This window comes from Dasypus novemcinctus, chromosome 20 (genome assembly GCF_030445035.2).
Source record: "Dasypus novemcinctus isolate mDasNov1 chromosome 20, mDasNov1.1.hap2, whole genome shotgun sequence".
NCBI classification, from domain to species: domain Eukaryota; kingdom Metazoa; phylum Chordata; class Mammalia; order Cingulata; family Dasypodidae; genus Dasypus; species Dasypus novemcinctus.
In genome coordinates this window covers 5,094,124-5,119,154 of record NC_080692.1, presented here as the reverse complement: position 1 = coordinate 5,119,154, position 25,031 = coordinate 5,094,124, and the positions used below count along the sequence as shown (strand labels likewise).

At 41.6% G+C, this 25,031-nt stretch overlaps 1 protein-coding gene across 2 annotated transcripts; it reads left to right on the top strand.

Annotated features, from left to right (window-relative positions):
* Positions 1–608: 608 nt before the first annotated feature.
* Positions 609–25,031, top strand: MEIG1 (meiosis/spermiogenesis associated 1). Of its 2 annotated transcripts, none has more exons than XM_071210057.1 (3): positions 609–782; positions 13,297–13,463; positions 17,441–25,031. In XM_071210057.1, exons 2-3 carry the CDS (start codon positions 13,326–13,328, stop codon positions 17,567–17,569), a joined length of 267 nt encoding a protein of 88 aa, XP_071066158.1. In that variant the 5' UTR covers positions 609–782; positions 13,297–13,325; the 3' UTR covers positions 17,570–25,031. The 2 variants fall into 2 exon arrangements, with proteins under 2 accessions (XP_071066158.1, XP_071066157.1); XM_071210056.1 differs by lacking the exon at positions 609–782 and adding an exon at positions 848–952.

Genomic DNA, 25,031 nt, shown 5'->3' with positions numbered 1-25,031 from the left:
TGCAATAACCAGAAGAAAAGATGATGGTGGCTTTGACTTGGAGTAATAAAGCCAATAGGCTTTGCTGATGGGCTGAATTGTAGGGTGAGGGAGAGAGAGACACTGGGGTACATCAACTGAGGAAGGGAAGAAACAGGAATTTTTTTTCTTTTTGGTGGGGAGAGCAGAGGTCAAGAGTTAATTTGGGGCAACCGAGTGAATATTAAATATATGTGGGATATACAAATCTGGAGCTCAGGAGAGAGATCTGGGCTGAGGAAATAAGTTTGGAAGTTGTCAGCAAATAGATAATATTTTAAACAGAGTAATGAAGATAATGCCAGGAAAAATACACAAAGCTATAGATAACAGCTGACAATCCTAAAAAAAAAAAAAAAAAAAAAAAAAAGCTCTGTATTTCATTTATTGTGAGTTTACAAGGGTGAGCCACTTAACACGACCTTTCGATTGGTTCATTAACCCCCCTTCTCTGACCCGCTATTCCAGAAGCAGCGAATAACACACTTTCCTCTCCACTTTGGACCACAGTAGCGCCCAGACCCGCCGCCCTACTAGCTCGCATGCGCGAACAAGGCATCTTGAGCCCGGGGAGGGACCAGACTGGGTTTCCGGGGGCGGGGCCTGGGCGAGCTGGCGTCCAGCGGTGCCATCGCGTTGCTAGGCGATGTGAGAGGGTCAGAGTCCGCGACGGTTGGCCTTTCGTTGGCCCAGCGTTAGAAGCCGGAGGCTGCCCTAGCCTCCCAGGTCGACCAAGCTAGGGTAACTCGGAGAGCCGGGACAAGGTGGGAGGACGCGTCACCGTGGGCCTCGCCTGGCCCCGCCCTTAAGCCCAGTTTGTCCCGCCCCTTCCGTTCGGCGTGCCCCCGCCCCTTCCGCCCGGCACCTGCTCGGCCTCGCCTTTTCCGCCCGGCGTGCTCCTCGGCGGAAGGGGACCTCCAGCTACCCGTTCTCGGTACTGGGTTTCACATTTCTACGTTATTTTGGGCAGATTCCTTTCCTCCCCGACTGTAGTCTGAGAGTCCGGCCCTTCCGCGGGCTCCTCAGGGCATTATTTTTGCGGCCGGTGGTTTGACTCCATAGTTTCCAGTCCCTTTGGGCGGATCTCACCTCAGAGGCCCGGTTGATGATTTGTGGCCGGGAGGGCACTTAGGCCGCCTTGGGACCCGAGAGAAGGGAGGCGTCCTCACAGAGGCAGATGAACACGTCTGGACGGTGGCTCGCAGGGCATGTTACGGGATCTACTTTTGCCTTAAAATTGAACATCTCCCAAATTGGGAAGGGGAGTGTGAGGACTTTTACAGTTCGGGAAACTGAGGCCCAGAGATGTTAATGGACTTGGCCAACGTTACATGGTACTTATTTAAGGGCTCCTCTGCCACCCCTCTTCCTGCTGCTGAGGAACGGAAACCATAAGATGGAGAAAGAAATGGAAGGTTATGGATATTACTACTCGTTATTATTAGAGAAATTGTGGATTTACAAAGCAAGTATGCATAAAATACAGGACTTGCATACACTACCCCACCCCCAACACCTTGCCTTGGTGTGGAACATTTGTTATAATTGATAATAGGATTTAAAAAATAATTATACTGTTTTTATAACAGTACTTACCTTTGCTTTTACTGATGAAAGTTTATTAAAATTGTGATAATACCATAATGTTTGTATGTTTTACCTGTGTACTTCCCTATTAGTAACTCCTTATGAAAGTTTTGTACATTTGTTTATAATTCATGAATGAACATTCTTATAAATGCACTATTAACTATAGTCCATCTATAATAGGGTTCACTGTATTGTACAGTCCTATGTTTTATCTTTTCATTTTTATTCTAGAAATAAATCCTGAAGACTCGTTCTTTTAACCACATTTACCTCTATGTTCAGTGCTATTGTTATACTCAAAATACTGTTACCGTCACCACTATCCATTTCCACACCTTTATCATCAACCTAAATAGAAGTACTGTACAAGTTAAGCATCAACTCCCCATTCCCTAACCTAAATCTACATGCTGGCAATCCGTAATCTAAATTTTAACACTTTGAGTTTGCTTATTATACTTCATTCCTAGAAATGAGATCATACAATGTTTATCCTTTTCTGTCTGTCTTATTACACAACATAACGTCCTCAAGATTTATCCATGTTGTGGCATGCATCAGGACTTCATTCCTTTTTATGGCTGAATAATACTCCTTTGTATGTATATATGAAATTTCGTATATGCATTCAGTGGTTGATGATCACTTGGGTTGCTGCCATCTTTTGGCAATTGTGAATAATGCTGCCATGGACATCAATGTGAAACTATCTGTCCAAGTCCCTGCTTTCAGTTCTGCATGTATACCAAGTAGCAGTATTGTCAGGTCATATGCTAATTCTATACTTAGCTTCCTAAGGAATGGCCAAACTGTCTTCAACAGCTGCACTATTTTACATACTCCACATCCTCTCCAAAGCTTGTAATTTCCTGTTGTTTTTTTTTTTTAATAGTGGCCATTCTAGTGGGTGTGAAATGATAATTCATTATAGTTTTGATTTGTATTTCTTCATAGTGATGTTGAGTAGCTTCTTGTGCTTTTTCCAAAGAAAGTCTTTTCTCATTTTTTTCAAGTCTTTTCTCATTTTTAAAATTGGAGAAATGTCTATTCAGTCTTTTCTCATTTTTAAAATTGGGTTGTCTTTTTGTCATTGAGCTGTATGATTTCTTTATATATTCTGAATATTAAACCCTTATTGGATATATGGTTTCCTAGTATTTTCTCTCATTCAGTAGGTTGTCTTTTCACTTTTGTGACAAATTCCTTTGATGTACAAAAGTTTTTCATTTTGAGGACATAACCATTTAGCTATTTTTTTTCTTTGGTTGGTTGTGCTTTAGGTGTAAAATCTAAGAAACCATTAATACAAGATCATGAAGATGCTTCCCTACATTTTCTTCTAGGAGTTTTCTAGTCCTGGTTCTTATATTTAGGTCTTTGATCCATTTTGGTGCAAGATAGGGGATCTCTATAATTTTTTTGCACATGGAGATCCAATTCTTCAAACACCACTTGTTGAAGAGACTATTTTTAGCAGTTGGCAGCCTTGTCAAAAAATCGGGTGTTTGGAGATGGCTCAAGCCATTGGGCACCTCCCTCCCACATGGGAGGTCCAGGGTTTGTTCCAATGCTCCTAAAAAAAGAAAGAAGCACATAATGAACAGACACAGAACAGACAGCACAAACAACAAGGTGGGGGGGGTGGAGAAGAAAAATCTTTAAAAACAAAATCAATTGGCCATAGACATGAGGGTCCATTTCTGAACTCTCAATTTGATTCCATTGGGCAATATATTTATCCTTACGCCAGTACCATTCTGTATTGACCACTGTAGCTTTATAATATGCTTTAAAGTCAGGAAGTGTGAGTCCTTTGACTTCATTATTCTCTTTCAAGCTGTCTTAGGCTATTTGGGGCCGCTTATCCTTCCAAGTAAATTTGATAATTGGCTTTGACATATCTGCAAAGTAGGCTATTGGAATCTTGATTGGGATTGCATTGAATCTAAATCCTTTCAGGTAGAATTGCTATTTTAACAATATTTGGTCTTCCAATACATGAACATGTACTGTCCTTCCATTTATTTAGATCTTTGGTTTCTTTTAGCAAAGTTTCCTAGTTTTCTATTTATATGTGCTTTATATCCTTGGTTAACTTTGCTCCTAGATATTCGATCCTTTTAGTTGTAATTGTAAGTGGAATTTTTTCTTCATTTTATCCTCTAATTGTTCATTACTAGCATATAGAAACAGTACTGATTTTGGGGTGTTTTGTACCCCACCACTTTGCTGAATTTGTTCGCTAGGTCTAGTAGCTTTGTTGTAGACGTTTTGGAACTTTCTATATATAGAGTCATGTCTACAAATATGTGTATGCCTTTTATTTCTTTTTCTTTCCTAATTGCTCTGGCTACAACTTCCAGTACGGTGTTGAATAACGTTGGTAACAGTGGGCATCCTTGGGTTGTCCCAGATCTTAGAGGGAAAGTTTTCAGTCTTTCACCATTGAGTATGATGTTGAATGTAGGTTTTTCATATATACCTTTTATCATGTCGAGGAAGTGTCCTTCTATTTCTATTTTTCTAAGTGTTTTTATCAAGAATGGATGCTGGATTTTGTTAAATGCCTTTTCTGCACCCATCAAAATGATCATCTGGTTTCCTCCCTTCATTTTGTTAATGTGGTGTATTATGTTAATTGATTTTCTTATGTTGTGCTATCCTTGCATACCTTGGAAACAACCCACTTGACCATGGTGTATAATTCTTTCAATGTGCTATTCAATTTGATTTATAAGCATTTTGTTAAGAATTTCTTTTTTAGGAGTTATGGGGGATTGAACCTGGGACCTGATACATGTGATGCATGCACTCAATCAATCACTCTACACCCTCTCCACATTGTTGAGAATTTTTGCATCTAAATTCATAAGAGAAGTTGGTGTGTAATTTTCTTTTCTTGTAGTATCTGTATCTGGCTTTGGTATTATGGTAATATTGGCCTCATATAATGGTTAAGTAGTGTTCCCTCCTCTTCAATTTTTTTGAAAGACTTTGAGCAGGGTTGCTCAAAGGATATTACTGCTTCTGAAGGTTAGTTTCTCTTTTCCTAGGGTTTTATTGTTGATTGACTTTGTGTTAAGGCTCTTCTTTGATGCTTAGTCTGTCTTTTTCTAGACTTTAGAAAATCCCATGTTTAACTGATCATATTTTTTCAGCTCTTCTTCATCTGATTCTTGCCCTGGATATGTGGTCCAATTCTTTTTATTTATTTATTTGTGGTACAATTCTTAAGATTGCATTTTTATGCAATTGTTTCACCTCCAGGAGAAAAATTCCCTTCCTCTGATCTTTCCTTGGGAATCTTGATCTCTTCTTTTTTTTTTAGGGGGTACCAGGGATTGTACTCAGGACCTCATACATGGGAAGCAGGTGCTCAACCACTGAGGTACATCTACTCACCAATGAGAGTTTTTGTAATTAAAAAAAATTTTAACACATCAGTTTTATTGATACATATTTTTTCAGCAGTATTTTTATTTCATTTTTATTTATTTATTTTTGAAAATATACTTAGATTATATAAATGTTACATAAAAAATAGAGGGGATTCCCATATGCCCCACTCCCTACCCCTCCCACACTGTGTCACTTTAACAACATTCTTCATTACTGTGGTACATTTGTTACAATTGATGAACACATATTGGAGCATTGCCACTAAGTGGATTATAGTTTTTATTGATACATATTAATAAGGCATAAGAGAGTTTTTTTCCATATGTTTGTTTTGTTTTTAGGAGGTACTGGGGATCAAACCCAGGACCTTGTACCTAGGAAGCAGGCACTCAGCTACTTGAAGAAATCCGCTCCTATTCTGTTTTGTTTTGCTTCTGTTGTGTTTTACAGTTCTTTCATTGTCTCTAGCTGCTTTTGCCTGGAGGGAAAATTCTAAGAGAAGAGTCACCCTGGAAAGGACCTTCCCAAGTCATTATTTCCCAGCCATAACAAGGCCAGGAACCCATGAAGGGGAGTGCATACTATCTCCAAAGTGCTCAACCACTGAGCCACGTCTGCTTCCTCATTGTTCTGTAACAGTTTATTAACGTTTTCCTCCTGCTCTTTCCTGGATACTGTACAGTGTTTTTCTGGTCTCTGGAGCCCCAGCAAATTTGTTGCAGACAGTTCCTCCCTAAAATAGCTTATTTGGCAGAACAGCTGAGTCTTGGTGCTCCTTACCTGCTGTTTTCCCTGGAAGTCCCTTACTCATAGGACTCTGATACCAAGAAGAACTTTGAAGCAGGGGGTCCATGAGCTTGAATTGAAAAAAATCACCTTATTCTTATTTTCTCTGACCTCTAACCGAAATCTAGCATTTCCTTTACTTACAAATATATGCAATAAATAAATTACAGTAGCATTCATTTCACCTGGCTGGCAAAGTGGTCCTTGGAACACAGAAAGTTAAGAAACCCTGCTTTAAAGAGCAAGAAGGTGGTGAAAAGAGCTTATTCTACAGAGAAAACTGCAGTTTTGCATAGGAGAGAGTTTTGAGTGGCTCACTATCTCAGGTGGCTCCTATTACATTAGAACATTAGATTTTTGTTGTTCAGTTAAAAGTATCACAGGTTTGAGTTTGGTGAGGTTTTTGTACCTGCATAAACCCTAAAGCTATTTAATAAAATTCAGTTTTCACAAGCTCGAAGTTCAGGTCTTTCAAGAAGAAAATTGGCAGTGCCATTTCTTGTTTCCTGCAGACACAACTGTGTAAGAGTGTCAATTTTATATCAGTTATTTTTGGTCACACCCGTCAGTAAAGAAACCATTGAAATTCAAGGTACCAAATGGTAGAAATTTCAGAACTAGGACTGCCACTGAATTTCCTATAACTGCTAAAATAGATAATCAAGGAATTGTCCATTGATCTTTCCAAATTTTAGCTTCATTCTGTGTTTTCAGTAAATTAAAATTAAGTCATAAGAGATACCAAAAAATATGTATCTTTTAAAATCACCACCATGAAATATAGTTATGGTAACCATTATGGACATATAATGATGAAAATTGCATTCATGTTCCTTTTTAGATATTTGGGAGAAACTGATCCAGAAAGAAATAAACAGTTCTGAAACCAAGGATATATATAGAAGATTGTTTTAATATTTCTGGAATATCTAGCAGATATGTATTTCTACTGATAATTTTCTGTTGAAAAAGATGGTGACTTCCTTAATAATCCAACTAAATATAGTGTATTTATTGCTCTTCTATTAAATGCAGCATTTTTTAAATGTATAATTGACCTAATTGTTGACCTGAAAGTAACAAAAGTTTAGACATTCTAAAAAAGCATTTAAGTATGCATTAAAAAGCCAAGCCTGAGGCAGAAATGGCTTAGATAAAACAAAAATTAAAATTGTACTGCTACTATTAGAAAATGTGCTTCCTCTCTAAAATTAAGTACTGTAGTCACTAAATTTAAATAAAAACATAACTGATTTTCAAAGTATTTTTAATACAGTATATTAGCAGTTTTTTCTTTTGTATTTCTTTGTGTCAGTGTATATTTTCTGTAGAATATACTTATATGTTTATGTTTTTCATGGATTATCAGGATTTCCATATATCCAATTACTTGTTGTGCCACAGGGAAGCATTTAACCTCCCATTAAAATGAATGGCATCAAAGGGCAAATGTTTCACTGAAACTTGGCTGATTTATTGTTTTCTCAGTATTCCAAATTTTATGTGAATTCATATAAATTATTGAAAATGCAATATGATCTTGAAATAGGAAATGTTTTTTAAAAGTCAAATATGAACAATATCCGAATTTTCTTTGGCCTGATCAATATAGATATGTTGGTATGCGTACTGGAAAAGTGAAAACAATGCTAATGTATATCCACTGAGGTAATCACTACTTTCCTCAGGGTAAGAAATGTGAGACTCAAATGACTTCATTTAAGTTCTTTAAATTTGGAACTAAATCCAAACAACTGTGGGATTTATGGCTCTATACTAAAATGTACATGTCATAACTCTTTAGAATATTAAGTAAATAATGTAACAAAATCTAGAGGAAGTGGGAGGAAGTATAAAACCAATTTTCTTATTTTTCATAGAAAATGGTCTATCCTTGAGTTTGATTGAAACATGGAGTTCAAACAAATGATGTTCTTTACTATCTTTTTTTAAAATTAACCATCAAAGGAACTTTTAGGTTACATCTATTATACTGAAAAACAGTTACCTGAAATTCAGCAATTCTGTTAGTTTTACTTCCATTCCCCACCCCACCCCCTTAAACCCAGGTAATTCATTACACTTTTTAAAAACAAATCAATTTTATGTATACATATGAATAAAGCATACAATTACCCAAAATGTACAATCAATTGGTATAATCAAATAGTTGTGCATTCATCACTTCAATCATTATAGAGCATTTTCATTCAATAATAATAATAAAAAATAGACAAGAGAATTGTTCACCTCTCAATCATCTTTTGTTTCCCCTTCTGTACATAGCTGCTATTTCTGGCTATTTATTGTTAATAAATAACTATTAGTAAATAAATATTAAGCAGTTTTATTGAGATTTATCCACATACCATACAATCCATCCAAAGTGTACAATCAGTGGCTTTTAGTATTTTTTTTTTTTAAAGATTTATTTATTTAATTCCCCCCCTCCCCCGGTTGTCTGTTCTCTGTGTCTATTTGCTGTGTCTTGTTTCCTTGTCCACTTCTGTTGTTGTCAGTGGCACGGGAAGTGTGGGCGGCGCCATTCCTGGGCAGGCTGCACTTTCTTTCGCGTTGGGTGGCTCTCCTTACGGGGCGCACTCCTTGCGCGTGGGGCTCCCCTACGCGGGGGACACCCCTGCGTGGGGCAGCACTCCTTGCGCGCATCAGGACTGTGCATGGCCAGCTCCACACGGGTCAAGGAGGCCCGGGGTTTGAACCGCGGACCTCCCGTGTGGTAGACGGACGCCCTAACCACTGGGCCAAGGCTTTTAGTATAATCCCAGTGTTGTGCATTCATCACCACAAAAAATTTTAGATCAATTTCATTATTCCAAAAAGAAAAACTCCACACCCCTTAGCAGTTACTTCTCACGTAGACAAAAGACCAAAAAGCAATTAGCAGTCACCTCTCAGTCCCGCTATACTACTAATCTAATTCCATCTTTAGAAATTGATTTATATTTACATTTTATATAAATGGAATCATACAATATGAAGTATTTTGTGTTTTTTTTTCTACTTCGCATTTTTTTTCCCCTGCCTGATATTAACATCTTTGACTATTAACATACATTTGTTTGGTTTCAAAGAAAACAGTCTTATATATGCAATATATATTAATATTTCACATGAGGTTTTCCTATGCTATACAGTTCTATGTTAAATTTTTTAGCTTTCCTTCTAGTACTATATATGACCTTAGACATTCCCTTTTCAAAAGAATATTTAAAAAAATTTTAAAGAACCTTTAGATGACATAAATGTTACATTAAAAATTTATTTTTTAAAATCCTCCCCCCGCCTCCAGGATGGCTCCCTCATCTGTTTGCTCGTCGTTTTTTGCTTTTGTCTGTTTGTTTTTAAGTTTGGAGGCTCCAGGAAGTGAACCTGGGACCTCCCATTTGGGAGGTGGGCACTAAACTGCTCGAACCACATCTGCTCCCTGCTCATTTGATTTCTTCTTTGCTCATTGTCTGCTTGTTGTTTGCTCATTGTCTTGCTCATTGTTTTTTGCTTCTTGTCTGCTCACTGTTTGTCTTCTTTAGGAGGCACCAGAAACTGAACTCAGGACCCCCCATGTGGGAGGTGGGCACTCAACTGCTTGGGCCACATCTGCTTGCTCTCTGTCTTTTGATTGGGGAGTTCAAACCATTAACATTCAGTGTTATTACTATAAAGCTATTACTTACTTCATCCATTTTGTCCTTTGGCTTTCTGTTGCATTATCATACTGTTGTCTGTCTTTTTACTCTTTCATTTACACCTCCTAATAATCTTCATTTCTGTACTCTTCAAGTCTCTCAACCTTGTTTTTTTCTTTCAGGCTGCAGCACTCCCTTTAGTATCTCTTATAATTCTGGTTTTTTGGTAACATATTCTATCAGTTTTTGTTTGTGAAGATATTGAACTCACCCTCATTTCTGAAGAACAGTTTTTCTGGATACAGAATTCTTGGCTGGCAGTTTTTTTCTTTAAGTACCTTAAATACATCATATCACTTTCTTCTCACCTCCATGGTTTCTGACGAGAAGTCAGCACTTAATCTTATTGAATGTCCCTTATATGTGATGCTTTTCTTTTGCTGCTTACAGAATCCTCTCTTTCTCTCCGATATTTGTCATACTGAGTGGTAGGTGTCTTGGATAGGTCTATTTAGATTTATTTGTTTGGGGTGCATTGTCCTTGGATATTAATATTTATGTCTTTCATAAGGGCTGGGAAGTTTTTGGTCATTATTTCCTCAAATATTCTTTCTGCCCGTTTTTCATTCTCCTTTTTTTCCCTCCCCCCCCCCCCCCCGTTGTCTGCTCTGTGTCCATTCACTGTGTGTTCTTCTGTGACTGCTTCTATCCTTATCAGCGGCACTAGGAATCTGTGTTTCTTTTTGTTGCATCATCTTGTGTCAGCTCTCTGAGTGTGCAGTGCCGTTCTTGGGCAGGCTGCACTTTTCTTTCATGCTGGGTGGCTCTCCTTAGGGGGGGCACTCCTTGCATGTGGGGCTCCCCTACGCAGGGGTGTCAACACCCCTGCCTGGCACGGCACTCCTTGGCATCAGCACTGCCCATGGGCCACTGCCATGGGCCAGTTCCACACGGGTCAAGGAGGCCCAGGGTTTGAACCGCGGACCTCCCATGTGGTAGGCAGATGCCCTATCCATTGGGCCAGGTCTGCTTCCCTCTCTTCTCCTTCTGGGATACCAATGACACATATGCTTGTGTGTTTCGTATTGTCATTCATTTCCCTGAGATGCTGTTCCATTTTTTTCATTCTCTTTCTGTTTTCCTGTCTTTTCTAGTTCAGATGTTCTGTCTTTGAAATCACTAATTCTATCTTCAAGCAATTCAGATCTGCTCTTAAGTGCCTGTAATGTATTTTTAAAAATTGATAGTTGTACTTTATTTTTTTTTATTCTCCCTCTCCCCCCATGAGATGGCTCCCTCATCTCTCTGCTCATTGTGTCCACTAATTGTCTGCTCATCTTCTTTAGGAGGCAGCAGGAACCAAACCCAGGACCTCCCATGTGGGAGGTGGGTGCCAAACCACTTGAGCCACATCCACTCCCTGCTTGTTGTGTCTGCTTGTTGTGTCTCCTTGTTCATTGACTCATTGCATCAGCTTGCTGCATCTGCTTGTCTTCTTTAAGAGGCACTGGGAACTGAACCTGGGGCCTCCCATGTCGGAGGTGGACGCCCAACTGCTTGAGTCATCTCTGCTCCCTAATGTATTTTTATTTCATCCATTGTGTCATCCATAAGTTCTGTTAGTTTTCTTTGCAGGCTTTCCAATTCTTTATGCTTACCCAGTGTCTTCTTAATATCCATTATCTCTTTAGTTATATTTTCTCTTGATTCTTTGAATTGATTTAGGAGAGTTGCATGATTATCATTGATTGTCTTAAATCCTGTATCTCTTCAAGATATTTGGTTTGTTCCTTTGGCTGGGCCTTTGCTTCCTGTTTCCTAGTATTGCTTGTAGATTTTTGGTAATGACCAGACATCTGAATATTTTGGTGAATTTACTCTGATGGCCAATTCCTCTCTTTCTTTTTTGATAATTGGTTCAACTTATTCTAATTTTAAAATTTCCCAGCTTAAGTTATCAGAATTGGGCCAGGGACTCATCAGTGGGGCGCAGATTTTCTCCCAAGGGCTAGAATACAGAGAGAACCAAAAGCAGTTTTTGTCCATACAATTTCTAGACCAGCCAGCAGTTGGCACTCGTTGGCACACCTTTCCATGGAGGTGTTTCAGTCTTCGCTTCCCTATGTTTTGATCTGGTGAGCCAAGATTTATCCTGGGCTCTGTTGGCCAAATTTACAGAAGAAAAGCCCCCTGACCCCCCTCCCTTTTCCCTTGTAACAGTTGATAGGAAGGAAGCTGTCTATTCTCCTCTCCGTCAGCTGCAGTGAGCCAGGAATTTTACCCCAGCTTAATATCTTGGGGAAGAGAGCCCTCTGGGCTGCTATGGGTTTGGGAACTCGTGTTTATTGTTTCAGGTTCTTCATTTCTCTATCCCTTACCCTCCTGGAAGTTGTGTAGCACTGTCCTGATCTGCTGACCCCTAAAGCACATCATTTGGACAGCTTTTGGCTCTTTCTCTGTTGTTTCTGTGACAGAGTTGAGCCCTGGCTGCCTAGTCCAATGTCATCTTCCCACAATTTAGGATTGCTTTTCTAAAAAAAAAAAAAAATTATTTTGAAATAATTTCAAGCTTATAAAACAGTAGCAAAAATAATATAAACCCCATACAGCGAACTTCATCATATCCTCCACCCAGATACCCAGATCCACTACCTTTTAACCATTTGCCACATTTACCTTATAATTCTATTATCTATCTTTTAAACATTTGACAGGTTATTTACATCATGCTCCTTGAATACTTAATATGTCCATATACATTTTGTAAGAACAAGGATGTTCACTTTAAGTGCTATTATCAAGATCCATTTTAATGAAATTTTTAATTCTTTTGTTCTAATTCATATGTATAGGGTGATGCTCACCTAATGTTAAGGAAGAATATTTCTAATTGATGTGAGAATTATTTTGCCATTTCATTTTTGTGCTTTTCTGTATTTCTTGACTTTTTAAAAATGTAAGTATTTGCCATTATAATTTGAAAAAATTCATGTGAATTCATTTACAGAGTCTACATTATTATGGGGTTTGATTTTACTACATTTCAGGCAATAGAAGTATATTTTAATAGAAGAATGGATCCAAGAAATCATTGTGAAAATTTCTGGGCACTTTATTTCATTTAAATGGTTGATATATTTTGGTAAAAAAAAGGTAGCAGAGAAAACAACTGCAATATTATGTCTTTGAAAAACTAGCTATGGCATTTAGTGAACAGAGAATCACATAAACTAGAGTTGAATATCAGAATTTCAGAGACCATTAGTGACTTCCTACCTGTTTTAAAACCAATGCTCTCAGTATTGTAACAGCCACACAGCTGTCATGGAATTTGTAGTGTTTTCGTGTTGGGTTATCACAGGAGTGGGTGCCACAATGACCTGAGTAAATGGATTGCAGTGACCGGATGTCTCCAAGCAACTAAAAACTGGAAAAGAGACTAAACCATTGTTTCCCACCAAGAAGGAGAAGAGAGTGAGAAGACTGATGTTATATTTCCTTTCTAGGAAAAAAAGAGATGCAGTTAAAAATAAGAATGTGGTTTCAGAAATGTGCAAACTATTGCCTGGAACACCAGAACTGGTGGTATACAGTATTTAGGACATTGCTCCAAAACTCTGAATGCAATTTTATTTGATCAAGAAATAAAGAGCTCTCTATGTAACTTTCAGGGTCTCCCCTCCCCCAAATAGAACCTGAATTCTTCTCAACCTTGGAATTGAATGTTAAAAATTTAAACTATTTGATGGGATTCTGAATGCTATATGATTTTTAAAAATGTTAGTTTTGTTCATTCTTAAATGGACTTTCAAATTGTCATTATTACGTTATCTCTTAATATTGTTTTAACATTTTTCAGAAATAAATGGTAATAAGACTTCTGTAGCCATGGCTAGTTCTGACGTGAAACCAAAATCAATAAGTCGTGCCAAAAAATGGTCAGAGGAGATAGAAAATCTGTACAGATTTCAACAAGCAGGATATCGGGATGAAATTGAATATAAACAAGTGAAACAAGTTTCTATGGTAAGATTTATACCTCTACAAACTTGAACTGAAAGTAAATTTGTTAGATAGTGAAAGCATTAAGAAAGATTCAGAGAATAACTGGAAGGAAGTTCTACTCTACTCTACTCTACCTCATATTTTATTGATGAGGAGATGAGGCCCAGAGGAGTGATTTTATTCAGGCAGGTTTGGGGAAGGGGTGGTCTCTCAGCTGGAAAACATTAAGAATTTTCTAGCTTTTATTGAGCAACTGTGCACTGCTAAATGACTCCTTTATTGTGGACCAGAAAACAGTCTTTTTCATAAGTTTCGCTGTCTGATATTATCCTCTCTTTTCCATGCTTGTTGTGTAGCTATAATTTCTTTCCTGTGAATATTCTTTTTTATTTTAACCATGAATTAGAAAAGGGTTAAATTCTATGTTTATTATGGAGATTATGAGTGGCAAAAAGCTGTTGGAGAACCTAGCCCTGATTTTGTCTGTGTATTCCAGGCTTTCCTGAGAGTTGAGGACCTGGCTTTGCTTTACAAAGACCAGATCTACAATGATACCAGTTTAGAATGTGGCGTTTTCTATTTTTCACTCACTTATTCTACTGGATACTAAGTGACTAAGTTTTTAAGAATATTACGGAATATGACATTCATAAATGTTAATTTATGGGCTAATTTATTTTTGATTATTTTTGTTAATGATTTTTATTAGCTTTCTTTTTTATATTTTTAAATAGATTAAAAAATTTTAAAGATACATAGATCATACAACATATTACATTAAAAAATATGAGGATCCCATATACCCTCACTTCCCCACACCCCCCACTCCTCCCACATCACCAAATTCTTTCAGCGGTGTGGTTCATTCATTGCATTTGATGAATACTTTTTGGAGCACTGCTACACAGCATGGGTTATAGTTGACATTGTAGTCTACACTCTCCTGCAGTCCATTCAGTAGGTTATGGCAGGATATATGATGTCCTGCATCTATCCCTGCAATATCATTCAGGACAACTCCAAGTTCTGAAAATACCCCCGTATCACATCTCTTCTTCCCTCTCCCTGCCCTCAGCAACTCCCGTGGCCACTGTCTCCACATCAGGGGTGCAGTTTCTTTCATTGCTAGAGCCACAATAGTTCTATAGTAGAATACCAGTAAGTCCACTCTAGTCCATACTCTATTCCTCCATCCTGAGGACCCTGGGATGGCGATGTCCACTCCACCTCTATTGAGAGGGGGCTTAGATGCCACATGGCTGATAAATGCAATTCTCCTGCTTGCAGTTGTAGACACTCTTGGTTCCCTGGTGACTAATTCATTTGTGGATTTTTTCAGAGCTTTGTATTTCCTTCATTTTTCATTCTACTCTTCAGTCTCTACTTAATACTCCCTTAAAAAGAGTAGATAGGAAAAGGAGTGGAGGCAAAACAGAGTTAAAATTTAATAGACCTTAATAGACATTAATTTAGTAAACATTATTAGGGTTGGTGAGAATGAAGTTAAAAATACTGATCAATATGAAGCTTTAATTACTGTGATTTTCATGTATCCATGTTCTAATATATACTAACACTTTACTCTGTCCTCATTACCAAAAGATAGTTTTCATTACTGTAACTATGGCTTTTAAGCAGGTGAAATACTATCATTTTAATGCCTTGGTAAAATGAAAATAAGACTTATACTTTGCCTTGAGCTTGAGTTTCCCCTGCAAGATGTACGGAACCTAGGGCGACGACGCAGCCCACGTTGTGTTCCTTTCAGCCCTGCCCTCAGCCCCAGCCCCCCCAGCGCTGGCGTTATTTGGGTAAAATCAGGTTTAAGGGAACACAAAGGACATTCTTACCGGGATAATCCCGACAGGAGGCTGGAAGCTGTGTGTGAGCATGAGTGAGAGGTGAGGGCAGAGAGTCTCACTTTATGAGTCGGTAATCATGGAGAGGTTTTGCATTTTAGTTCACTTTATACTTACTGAGTTCCTGCCATGTGCACATGTGTGTGCCAAGTGTTTTAGGAGATAAAAATGTAAGTAAAAGATTTCGGATCTCAGAAGATTTTGTGGGCCAGTGGGAACAGCACAGGCTGTGGCTCACACTGCCCAGGGTTGGCATCCTGGCTTCAGTGCCTGTCAAATCCTGAATAAGGCTCCTAGCTCCACTGAGCCTCCATTTCCTCAGTGGTGACACGGCACTGGCACGACTGCTGTGGAAGATCCTCAGCAACTCAACGAAAGCTTGTGCTGGAACTGCCTAACGTTGCAGTGCTCATTAATTGTTGAATGAATGAATGGTGTTAATGAGTAGTACCTTTCATTATTATTATTTTCATTATCTCGCTATAAGATAACAAGAACAACAAAACCTTATACAGGGAGCAGATGTAGATCAAGCACTTGAGCGTCTGCCTCCCACATGGGAGGTTCCAGGTTCAGTTCCCGGTTCTTCCTAAAGATAAAAACAGACAACAAGCAGAAACAGAGAAAAAAAATAATAATTAAAAAAACTTATATGAATCAAAATACAGATGCCTTAGAAAAAGCCCAGGGGTTCCTTTTAGGAACAATCACCTGAAAAATCTTCAGGACCCTAATGACATCTGCAGTGGACCATAAAAGATGATTAGGGTGGCACCTGAAGTCTTGCCTTGCTTGGTGCACAGTGGTCTGAAGGGTTTGAGCTCAGCCTTTTTCCCTCTCCTGAAGGTCACACTCCCTATGGACACTATAAGTGCTTGTTGATCTCTGTCTGAAGAGGTCGTTGGACTTGTAGAATACATGTACCACTCCCCTTCACCATACGTTAAGGAAGGAAGGTTTCCTAGATTGAATGGGAGTGATCAGGTAAGGAAAAGATTCAGAGAGGGCAAAGGGTATGAAAGGAAAAATGTCTGGAGGTTGATGAGCATGGGACCAGTCTAGCTGTTGCGAGGTCTAGCTCATCTCAGGTGGTTCTGGATATTCTGGAGAAGCAGCATTTGTGGTGTCCTGGACCGCGGTGCATGAGAGAGAACCTGACCCGGCCTCAAAGAAAGAGAGCTATGGTGGTGTCCAAGCACTTCCTTTATGGCTGAGGGGAAAGGGGCAACCCGAGGCTCGCTTGACTTATGTAACAAAGAGGGTTGGTTGTTCCCTATAAAATATATGTCAGAAAGCCTGTTGATGTTTACCAAATGTGCTGCTACCTATTTTTGCTTATTTACAAATGAGACAGAAGACAAGTAAAATGTGTGGTTAGATAATAAAGACATGAGGACACAGATGGTATATTCTTTCCTTGCAAGTGCAAAGTTTAATTTCTATGGAAACAGCACTGAAGAATACCTGATTTCTTTAGACCTTGCCATTTACATGACTAATGGATTTTCAACAAAATCTCACAAGATATAGAAGGAACATATATAACAAAAACAAAAATACATTGACCTGATCAAGGAGACAAGCAGTGAATTTTGAGGGGACAGGGAGAAAAGTGTCCAAATTAAATCAAGTCAGACAAAGTAAAGAAACCAATATGAGCTACAAGAAAGTAGGAAAGGGTAAGAAAAGATTGTTGTGGACTCTGTTCATGACCTTAACTTTCTGTTAAAAATTGAGTTTCAAGGTTAACTTGAAATTTGGGCATAAGGAAATGTACTTGTAGATATGTCTTGCCTCTAGCTGCTGCTTTAAGTCACTTCTGGGGGTCAGCAATCAATAGTAGGTAGCCCTAATTTCTTCCCGGGCTATTAGTTTTAGTAGTTAGGCAGCTATAATAATATTTGAAAATGTAAGAAAAATGAAGTTTAGGTTATTTTGAATGTTTTCTCTTGGCCACTAAGCAGAAATTTAAATCTAGATGTTGGAATCTGCAGAGTAGCCCTAAGTTAGTCTTTCTACCGTACAAGGTTGCAAGTTAGGATGTGTTTTGTGTGTGTGCAATAATTCTAAGATTTCAAGCATGTTTACAGTATAAAAGACAAATGTTATAATATTTGTGTTCTGGTGCTTGATTTGCAGATAGATCGTTGGCCAGAGACAGGATATGTGAAGAAACTTCAAAGAAGGGACAATACTTTCTATTACTACAACAAACAGAGGGAATGTGATGACAAAGAAGTCCACAAAGTGAAAATTTATGCTTATTAACCTTTCATCTTTGTGTTATTTGTCAAGTACACTTTTAAAAGTCATCATGTCATTCTAACATCATCGAAATGTTCGTCACTTTACAAATTAATTCAAAATGTAGTGTTCACTCTTAGTGTTTTGGAACACAGACGTCCTGAAACTTGTACCTATTAATCACCCTGTCCTAGTCTAAAATATAACTGCAGAGACTTTGACGTTGTACCCATCTCGATCCACTCTTTCTGACATTTGAACTGTGGTGGAATAACCACAGTTGTTATGGGAAGAATCCAGCCCCTGTGAAACCATTCCTGTGGTCAGGAAGATCAACTCCCTCGTGCCAGCAGACTAGAAATGCCAGGAGGTCATGCCCCTGGGAGTGGCCCTCCCTCGGTGACAGAGGGGGAGCGGTCCCTCACCCCTCAGGTAGGATCCTCTGCGTGGGTGGTGTACACCAGCCCCCATGCTTGCCCAGTAGGACTGAGCTTCAGGCACCCACAGGAGCATCGGACCTGGTGGCATCCTCTGTTGGTCACCCCCATTCCAAGCCTGTCACTTCCCCCACTTCCAAACCAGTTTCTTTGCTGACCCAGGAATCTACTTGTCCCAGTTCTGCTCCTGGGTTTGCTAAGACAACTCCTTTTGCGCCCATGTTGCCTGAAATGGAAAAAAAAAAAAAATTCCAAGTGCTAATAAACAAAGGAGGAAATTTACAATGAACCTACTAAGGCTCAGGGAGGGAGCTCCCCTCCCAATATTAGGGAGTTGACTGTTCTGAAATTAGATAGATGAAAGATATCCTTTTGGTTTTAACTAATTTTCACCGATAAAACTATTTGTTGCCATTTGTAAGTCCTGATCTGTAAATAGATTCTTGGACTGGGGTCTCATATCCATCAATTTGCTCAACTTTAACTCGGTTTTAAAAACCTGTCTTCACCATGATGCTCCAGTACTTTTCCCAGTTTAAACTTGTGCTTCAGCATTTTTACTTTTCTAACAAACACATCATAGAAAGGATAAATACATTGGCAAGGCCCTTTTCAGCATTTCCCAATGTTGCCTGGAATCCTCTCATTGACCGCTTTCTTTTGAATCGTTTATCTGCACCTCTTTGGTCATAATTTCTATCATCTTTTTTCAGATCTGGTGCCTTTTAATGTGGGTACTGAGCTTTTACTTATTCTTTGCATGTGGTGAATCCACTGTGATAGGCAGAACAGTGCCTCCCAAAGATGTCCACCTCCTAATCCCCAGAATCTGTGAATATGTCACCTTACATAGCAAAAGGGTCTGCAGCTGTGATGAAGTTAGGGCTCTTGAGGTGAGGAAATACCATGCTTTATCCTGGTGTATTTGGGGGGCCCAATGTGATCACAAGGGTCCTGATAAGAGGGAAGGTGGAAGGTCAGAGTCAGAGAAGGAGGCATGATGATGGAAGCAGAGTCGGACTGATGTGAAGGAGCCATGAACCAGAGATGGAAAGGACAAGGAAATGAATTCTCCCCTAGGGCCTTCAGAAGGAATGCAGCCCAGACAACACCTTGATTTTAGCCAAATAAGGCCCGTTTCAGACTCCTGGTCTCCAGAACTGTACGAGAATAAGCTTGTATTGTCTTAAGCTACTAAGTTAGTGGTAATTTATTATGCAGCAATAGGGAAGTACACCTTCACGGAACAGATGACGCAATAGTCATAGTTTTGAAGTCAACCTCAGCTGCCATCATGGTCCTCTTTTTTTTTTAAACTAAGGGACACATTTTGTTGCAGGTAAGATCCATTCCAAGGAAGTTGGTCTGGCAATTTGGCCCTGAACACTCTCAGTAATTAGCTTGAATGTTCTAGATGCCACTTCATCTTTCTGTAGCAAGTCTCACTTGAAAACATGGCCCTGGAGACCATCAGGTGCAATTTTGGTTCTAGTCCTGGGACTAGTCTTTTCCAATATTTCTTATATTGAACATAGCTGGGTCTTTCATGTCACACCAACGTTTCTTAGAAAATGGATCTGTCACTTAGTTCTTGATTTTTTTCACTCCCATTTGTAAGGTGCTTGTTCTTGTTGACCACTTTGGTGCTTGTTAAGGGGTTGAAGTATGTCTCACCAAGAGATTTGTTGAAATCCTAGTCCTTGGTACCTCAGAATGTGACCTTATTTGGAAAGGGGGTCTTTGCAGATGTAATTAGTTTAGATGAAATCATATGCATTAGGGTAGGTCCTTAATCCAACATGACTGATGTCCTTATAAGAAGACGAGAGGACAGACAGAAAAAAGATGGCGGCAGAGATTGACGTTATGCTGTCACAAGCAAAGAATGGCTGGGGCCACCAAAGGCTAGATGGGGCAAGGAAGGATTCTTCCTCAGAGCCTCCAGATGAACCAAGGCCGTGCTGACGCCTTGATTTTGGACATTAAGCTTCCAGACTGTGAGAGAATTATGTGAAGCCACACAGTGTGAGATCCACTGCCATGGCAGCCTAGGACACTAAGGCCAGGATGCTGAGAGAGATGTCTGCACCTGTGGCCAGCTACTCTGACCAGACACATCTGTACTGGGGTGGGACTGGGCCCACAGCCCCGTCTATGATAGCAACGGCCTCCCTGGTAAGAGAACTGCCCAGTCTTGTCCATGCTTGATGTTGGTCCTCAGCTCCAGGAATAGGGTTCTGATCCCCAATGCCCGTTTCAGACTACAAACTGAAGCAGCATTTGGGCCAGTGTGTCAGGACCTGGTCCAGCCTCCCAGTATGAATGAATATACTTTTCTGAAGAACCAGAAACCTGTGAGATTGTTATCCTTACAGTATTCATGGCAAAGCATGTCAAGAAGCTGGCACTGGCTCACGAACTGTGCATTCCCACATGTTCTCAAAACTGGTTGCACATTGTAATATAATGAGGAGTTGGTTTTGTTTTTCTTAATACTGATGCTTGAGCCCCACCTCATTCCAGTTAAATCATGATCTGGAGGTGGCACACAGGCACCGGCATTTAGTTAAAAAAACAAAAACAATGGCCAAGGTAAAAAACTATTGCACTAGACTCTTGCCTTCTGTAGGATAGAGACCCAAAGTCCAACCATCGCCTGTCTACCACCCTTGAACCAGGATCCTAGACAAGTACTGGGTACATGTAGAAACATTTTCAGACATGGCAATGGAGACCTGACTTACGTGTGTGGCTGTGTAGTCCATCTCGAGCAACCTGTAAATAGCCCAACTGTGTATCATTAGTGCCTGTGGTCAAGCCTCTTGGTCAGCATATTAGTGATAAATTGCAGCAAGCTCTTCAGGCTCTCTGCCTGACCTCCAAGCCAAGGCGAGCCCTTCTTTTTGGCGTGATCACCATTGTTTCAATAGATTTGCTTCCTGAGACTTCCACCTGCTTCTAACAAAGCCTGAACAGGACTAGCTGCCCGGAGCACAAGGGCTTCATGAAACTAGCCCTTCACCCCACATCTTGTCTGGGAAGTTTCCTCAGGAAGACTGTCCTAAGATAGTTTGAATATATTATGAAGTCATGTGACTGCAATGCCCCATTTTCCAGTGTTTATCAGCTTCATTTTGATGGCCTCTTGGAGCCCTTGAGGTGTATCAGAATGGTAGAGGCCAGATAGTGATAGAAAGCTCGAAGCCAGCACTGAAACTTCCCAATGACTGACCTTGAGCAAGTTACTTAGCTTCTCTAAGCTTCAACGTCTTCATCTAGAAAATGAGATCATGATGATTCCCTCATAGGCTTATTGGCAGGATTAAATGTGGCAATGCAACTCTGGGCACTGGGTCTCTGATACATTTCACACGTATTTACAGCTTGTTCTGGGGGGATAAAGCATGTCCTGTGGGACTCCACAGGCAGAGGATGGAAAGCTCGGACCTGGTTTTCCCCTGGGCTTTGCCTCATGTGCCTTCCCCTCTGCCGATTTTGTGCTGTGTCCCCTCACTGTCATAGAGCACAGCCATGAGTACAGCTACAGCCCTGTGAGTCCTAGTAAGCCTTCAAACCTTGGAGAGGTCTGCAGGGCCCCTGGAATGGGTAGTGTAGAAGCAGGATTCACTAGATGGACTCTGGATGCTGGCAAGGGCAGAGGCGCTCGGGAAAAGGAAGACGGAAGAGACAGTGTGATGGACCTCTGCTCCAGGGGACAGTGTGATGGACCTCTGCTCCAGGGGACAGTGTGATGGACCTCTGCTCCTGGGGACAGTGTGATGGACCTCTGCTCCAGGGGACAGTGTGATGGACCTCTGCTTCTGGGGACAGTGTGATGGACCTCTGCTCCAGGGGACAGTGTGATGGACCTCTGCTCCTGGGGACAGTGTGATGGACCTCTGCTCCAGGGGACAGTGTGATGGACCTCTGCTCCTGGGGACAGTGTGATGGACCTCTGCTCCAGGGGACAGTGTGATGGACCTCTGCTCCTGGGGACAGTGTGATGGACCTCTGCTCCTGGGGACAGTGTGATGGACCTCTGCTTCTGGGGACAGTGTGATGGACCTCTGCTCCAGGGGACAGTGTGATGGACCTCTGCTCCTGGGGACAGTGTGATGGACCTCTGCTCCAGGGGACAGTGTGATGGACCTCTGCTTCTGGGGACAGTGTGATGGACCTCTGCTCCAGGGGACAGTGTGATGGACCTCTGCTTCTGGGGACAGTGTGATGGACCTCTGCTCCAGGGGACAGTGTGATGGACCTCTGCTCCTGGGGACAGTGTGATGGACCTCTGCTCCAGGGGACAGTGTGATGGACCTCTGCTCCTGGGGACAGTGTGATGGACCTCTGCTCCAGGGGACAGTGTGATGGACCTCTGCTCCTGGGGACAGTGTGATGGACCTCTGCTCCTGGGGACAGTGTGATGGACCTCTGCTTCTGGGGACAGTGTGATGGACCTCTGCTCCAGGGGACAGTGTGATGGACCTCTGCTCCTGGGGACAGTGTGATGGACCTCTGCTCCAGGGGACAGTGTGATGGACCTCTGCTTCTGGGGACAGTGTGATGGACCTCTGCTCCAGGGGACAGTGTGATGGACCTCTGCTCCTGGGGACAGTGTGATGGACCTCTGCTTCTGGGGACAGTGTGATGGACCTCTGCTCCTGGGGACAGTGTGATGGACCTCTGCTCCTGGGGACAGTGTGATGGACCTCTGCTTCTGGGGACAGTGTGATGGACCTCTGCTCCTGGGGACAGTGTGATGGACCTCTGCTCCAGGGGACAGTGTGATGGACCTCTGCTCCTGGGGACAGTGTGATGGACCTCTGCCGAACGTGATGTGTCTTTGGATTAACATGCCTTTCTGGGTAAGAACGTTGCCTGTGAAAATGCTTTCATCGCTCTTGCACACAAGCCTGCTGGACGAAAGGTCTGGGTGAGAGGGAAAAGTTTATCAGGAAAATTTGTAAAGCTGCGATTATTCCATAGGGCACAGCGATTTTATAACAACAGAGAGAAAACAAAACCCCAGCCGTTTCAGAACGGTTTCTGGAAGCTTCGCCCGCACTACCTTCCTGAAGGAAAGCTCCCCGTGCTTCTTCCCAAGTGCAGCCAGGGCTTCGAGTGCAGACAGCAAGCCTGTGCCCAGCACCGCTGTGCCAGGGGGACCCAGTTCCTGCACATTCCGTTGCCCCCACTCGCGAGGCAGAGCCACGGCTCTTGTGGGCAAGCAGGGCTGCTTGGAGTGGAGCATCCCAGGCAGGCCCTCGAGATGGAGGACCGAACCGGACAAGGTGCACCGGCCTGAGAACCCTCGTGCAGGCCGCATTACCTCCCCGTTGTCCCGCCTGCCTGACGAATGCATGATTCGCTTGGGGTGCCCCAAGAACCATAAATCCTTTGTTTCAGGGGTACCCCACGTGCCCTCTAGGACTGTACCTCTGTGCGTGTATGCTGACAATCAGGACAGCGCCTCAACCCCAGGAGGCCTTGGGGTCAACGTCTGCTTACTGGAGTGGCATGTCTGACTCGACACCTGGAGCCAGGTAGAAAAGGTCAGACAAACTTAGGAGGAAGAACTTTCTGGTTAATGGGATTTATTTTAACTGCCTAAATCCAGGACTCCTGAAAGACAGAACTGAGATGGAGGCTGCAGGTGGGTTCTATGGATAATAACTTGGCCCCAAGGCCAAGCGTGTGGACTGTGCACAAAAGAATGACCCTATCAGGCCTGGGTGTCCTTGTCCTTAGGAAGGGCTGCTTGCAACAGGGGTCCTTGGCCGCCACCTGGGAACTTAGATTTCGGGAGGATTCCCGATTCCCTGGAAGAGTGGCTCACTGACCCTAAACTGTGCAAACAATATGGTTTATACTAAACACCTGTTTTCCTTCTGGGGGTCTGGAATTTGGGTACACGCCAGGCAGTGGTGCCTCTAAGAGCAGCTCCCCCCAGTAAAAACCTTAGGGTGCAGAGGCTCTAAGGAGCATCCGGGCAGACGATATTTCACACGTGCTGTGACAACATGTCGCTGGAGGAAATGTGTGCTCCATGTGATTCCACTGGGAAGGGATTTGCAAGCTTGAGTCTGGCTTCCTCTGGAATTTGCCCCACGCGTCTTTTTTCCTTTGTTGATTTTGCTTCATATCCGTTCGCTGAACTAAACCGTAGTCAGGAGTATGACTGTGTTCTGAGTCCCGTGAGTCCCCCTTGCGAATCATCAAACTGGGGTGTTTTTGGGAACCCCTGACAGAGGACAGCGCATTGAGTTGGTCACTAGATTTTGTCAAAATACAATATCAGCCAAGATTGTGAGTAGACCAAAAGGAAGGGAATGTCAGCTAAGAAGAACTGGGCAGGAGCAGTCGCTTCTGTGATGATGACGCATTAGGTATGATCATATGTCCTTTGGATGCCACGATGTGACACAAAGACACTTGGGCCAGTGAAAAGCAGAAGTCTTCATTATTTACAGCCCCCAAGCACAGAAAGCTGCCCCTGTCGGCCCGCAGGGGCTGCACCGGGGAGAAGGAACAGCAAGCTGGAGCTGGAGGAAGCAGCCCCCGCTTGGACGAGCTGGGGTTGGCTAGTCTCCAGGCTCCTGTGGATTGGCTAATCTGAGTAACTTCGATGGACTTGCAGGCACAGAGGTCAGGTACCTGCCCCTAGGGTGGTTAGGGCAGACATCAGCTCTTGTAAGAGCTCGGGGCCCAGCCCGAGTCACGCCTCACTGATGTAGTCTAATCGAAAGGGCCCCACACCCACAGGAATGGATTAGTTCAAAAACGTAATCTTTCTTTTTGTGGGATTCATAAAAGAACTTTAAAAACATCGCAATCTCCTTGAGTGTTTTGAAAATCAATTTGTAAAAAAAGTCTTTGGTATGTCCACATTTTGGTCTTCTTCATTGATGTTTTCTGCATTTTTATCCTCTTCCTTTGGATGGCCATATTTCCTGTTTCTTTGTTTTATAATATTTTATTGTACACTGTACATTTAAAAAAACAAATCAATTTTATTGATACGTACTAATAAAGCATACAATCCACCCAAA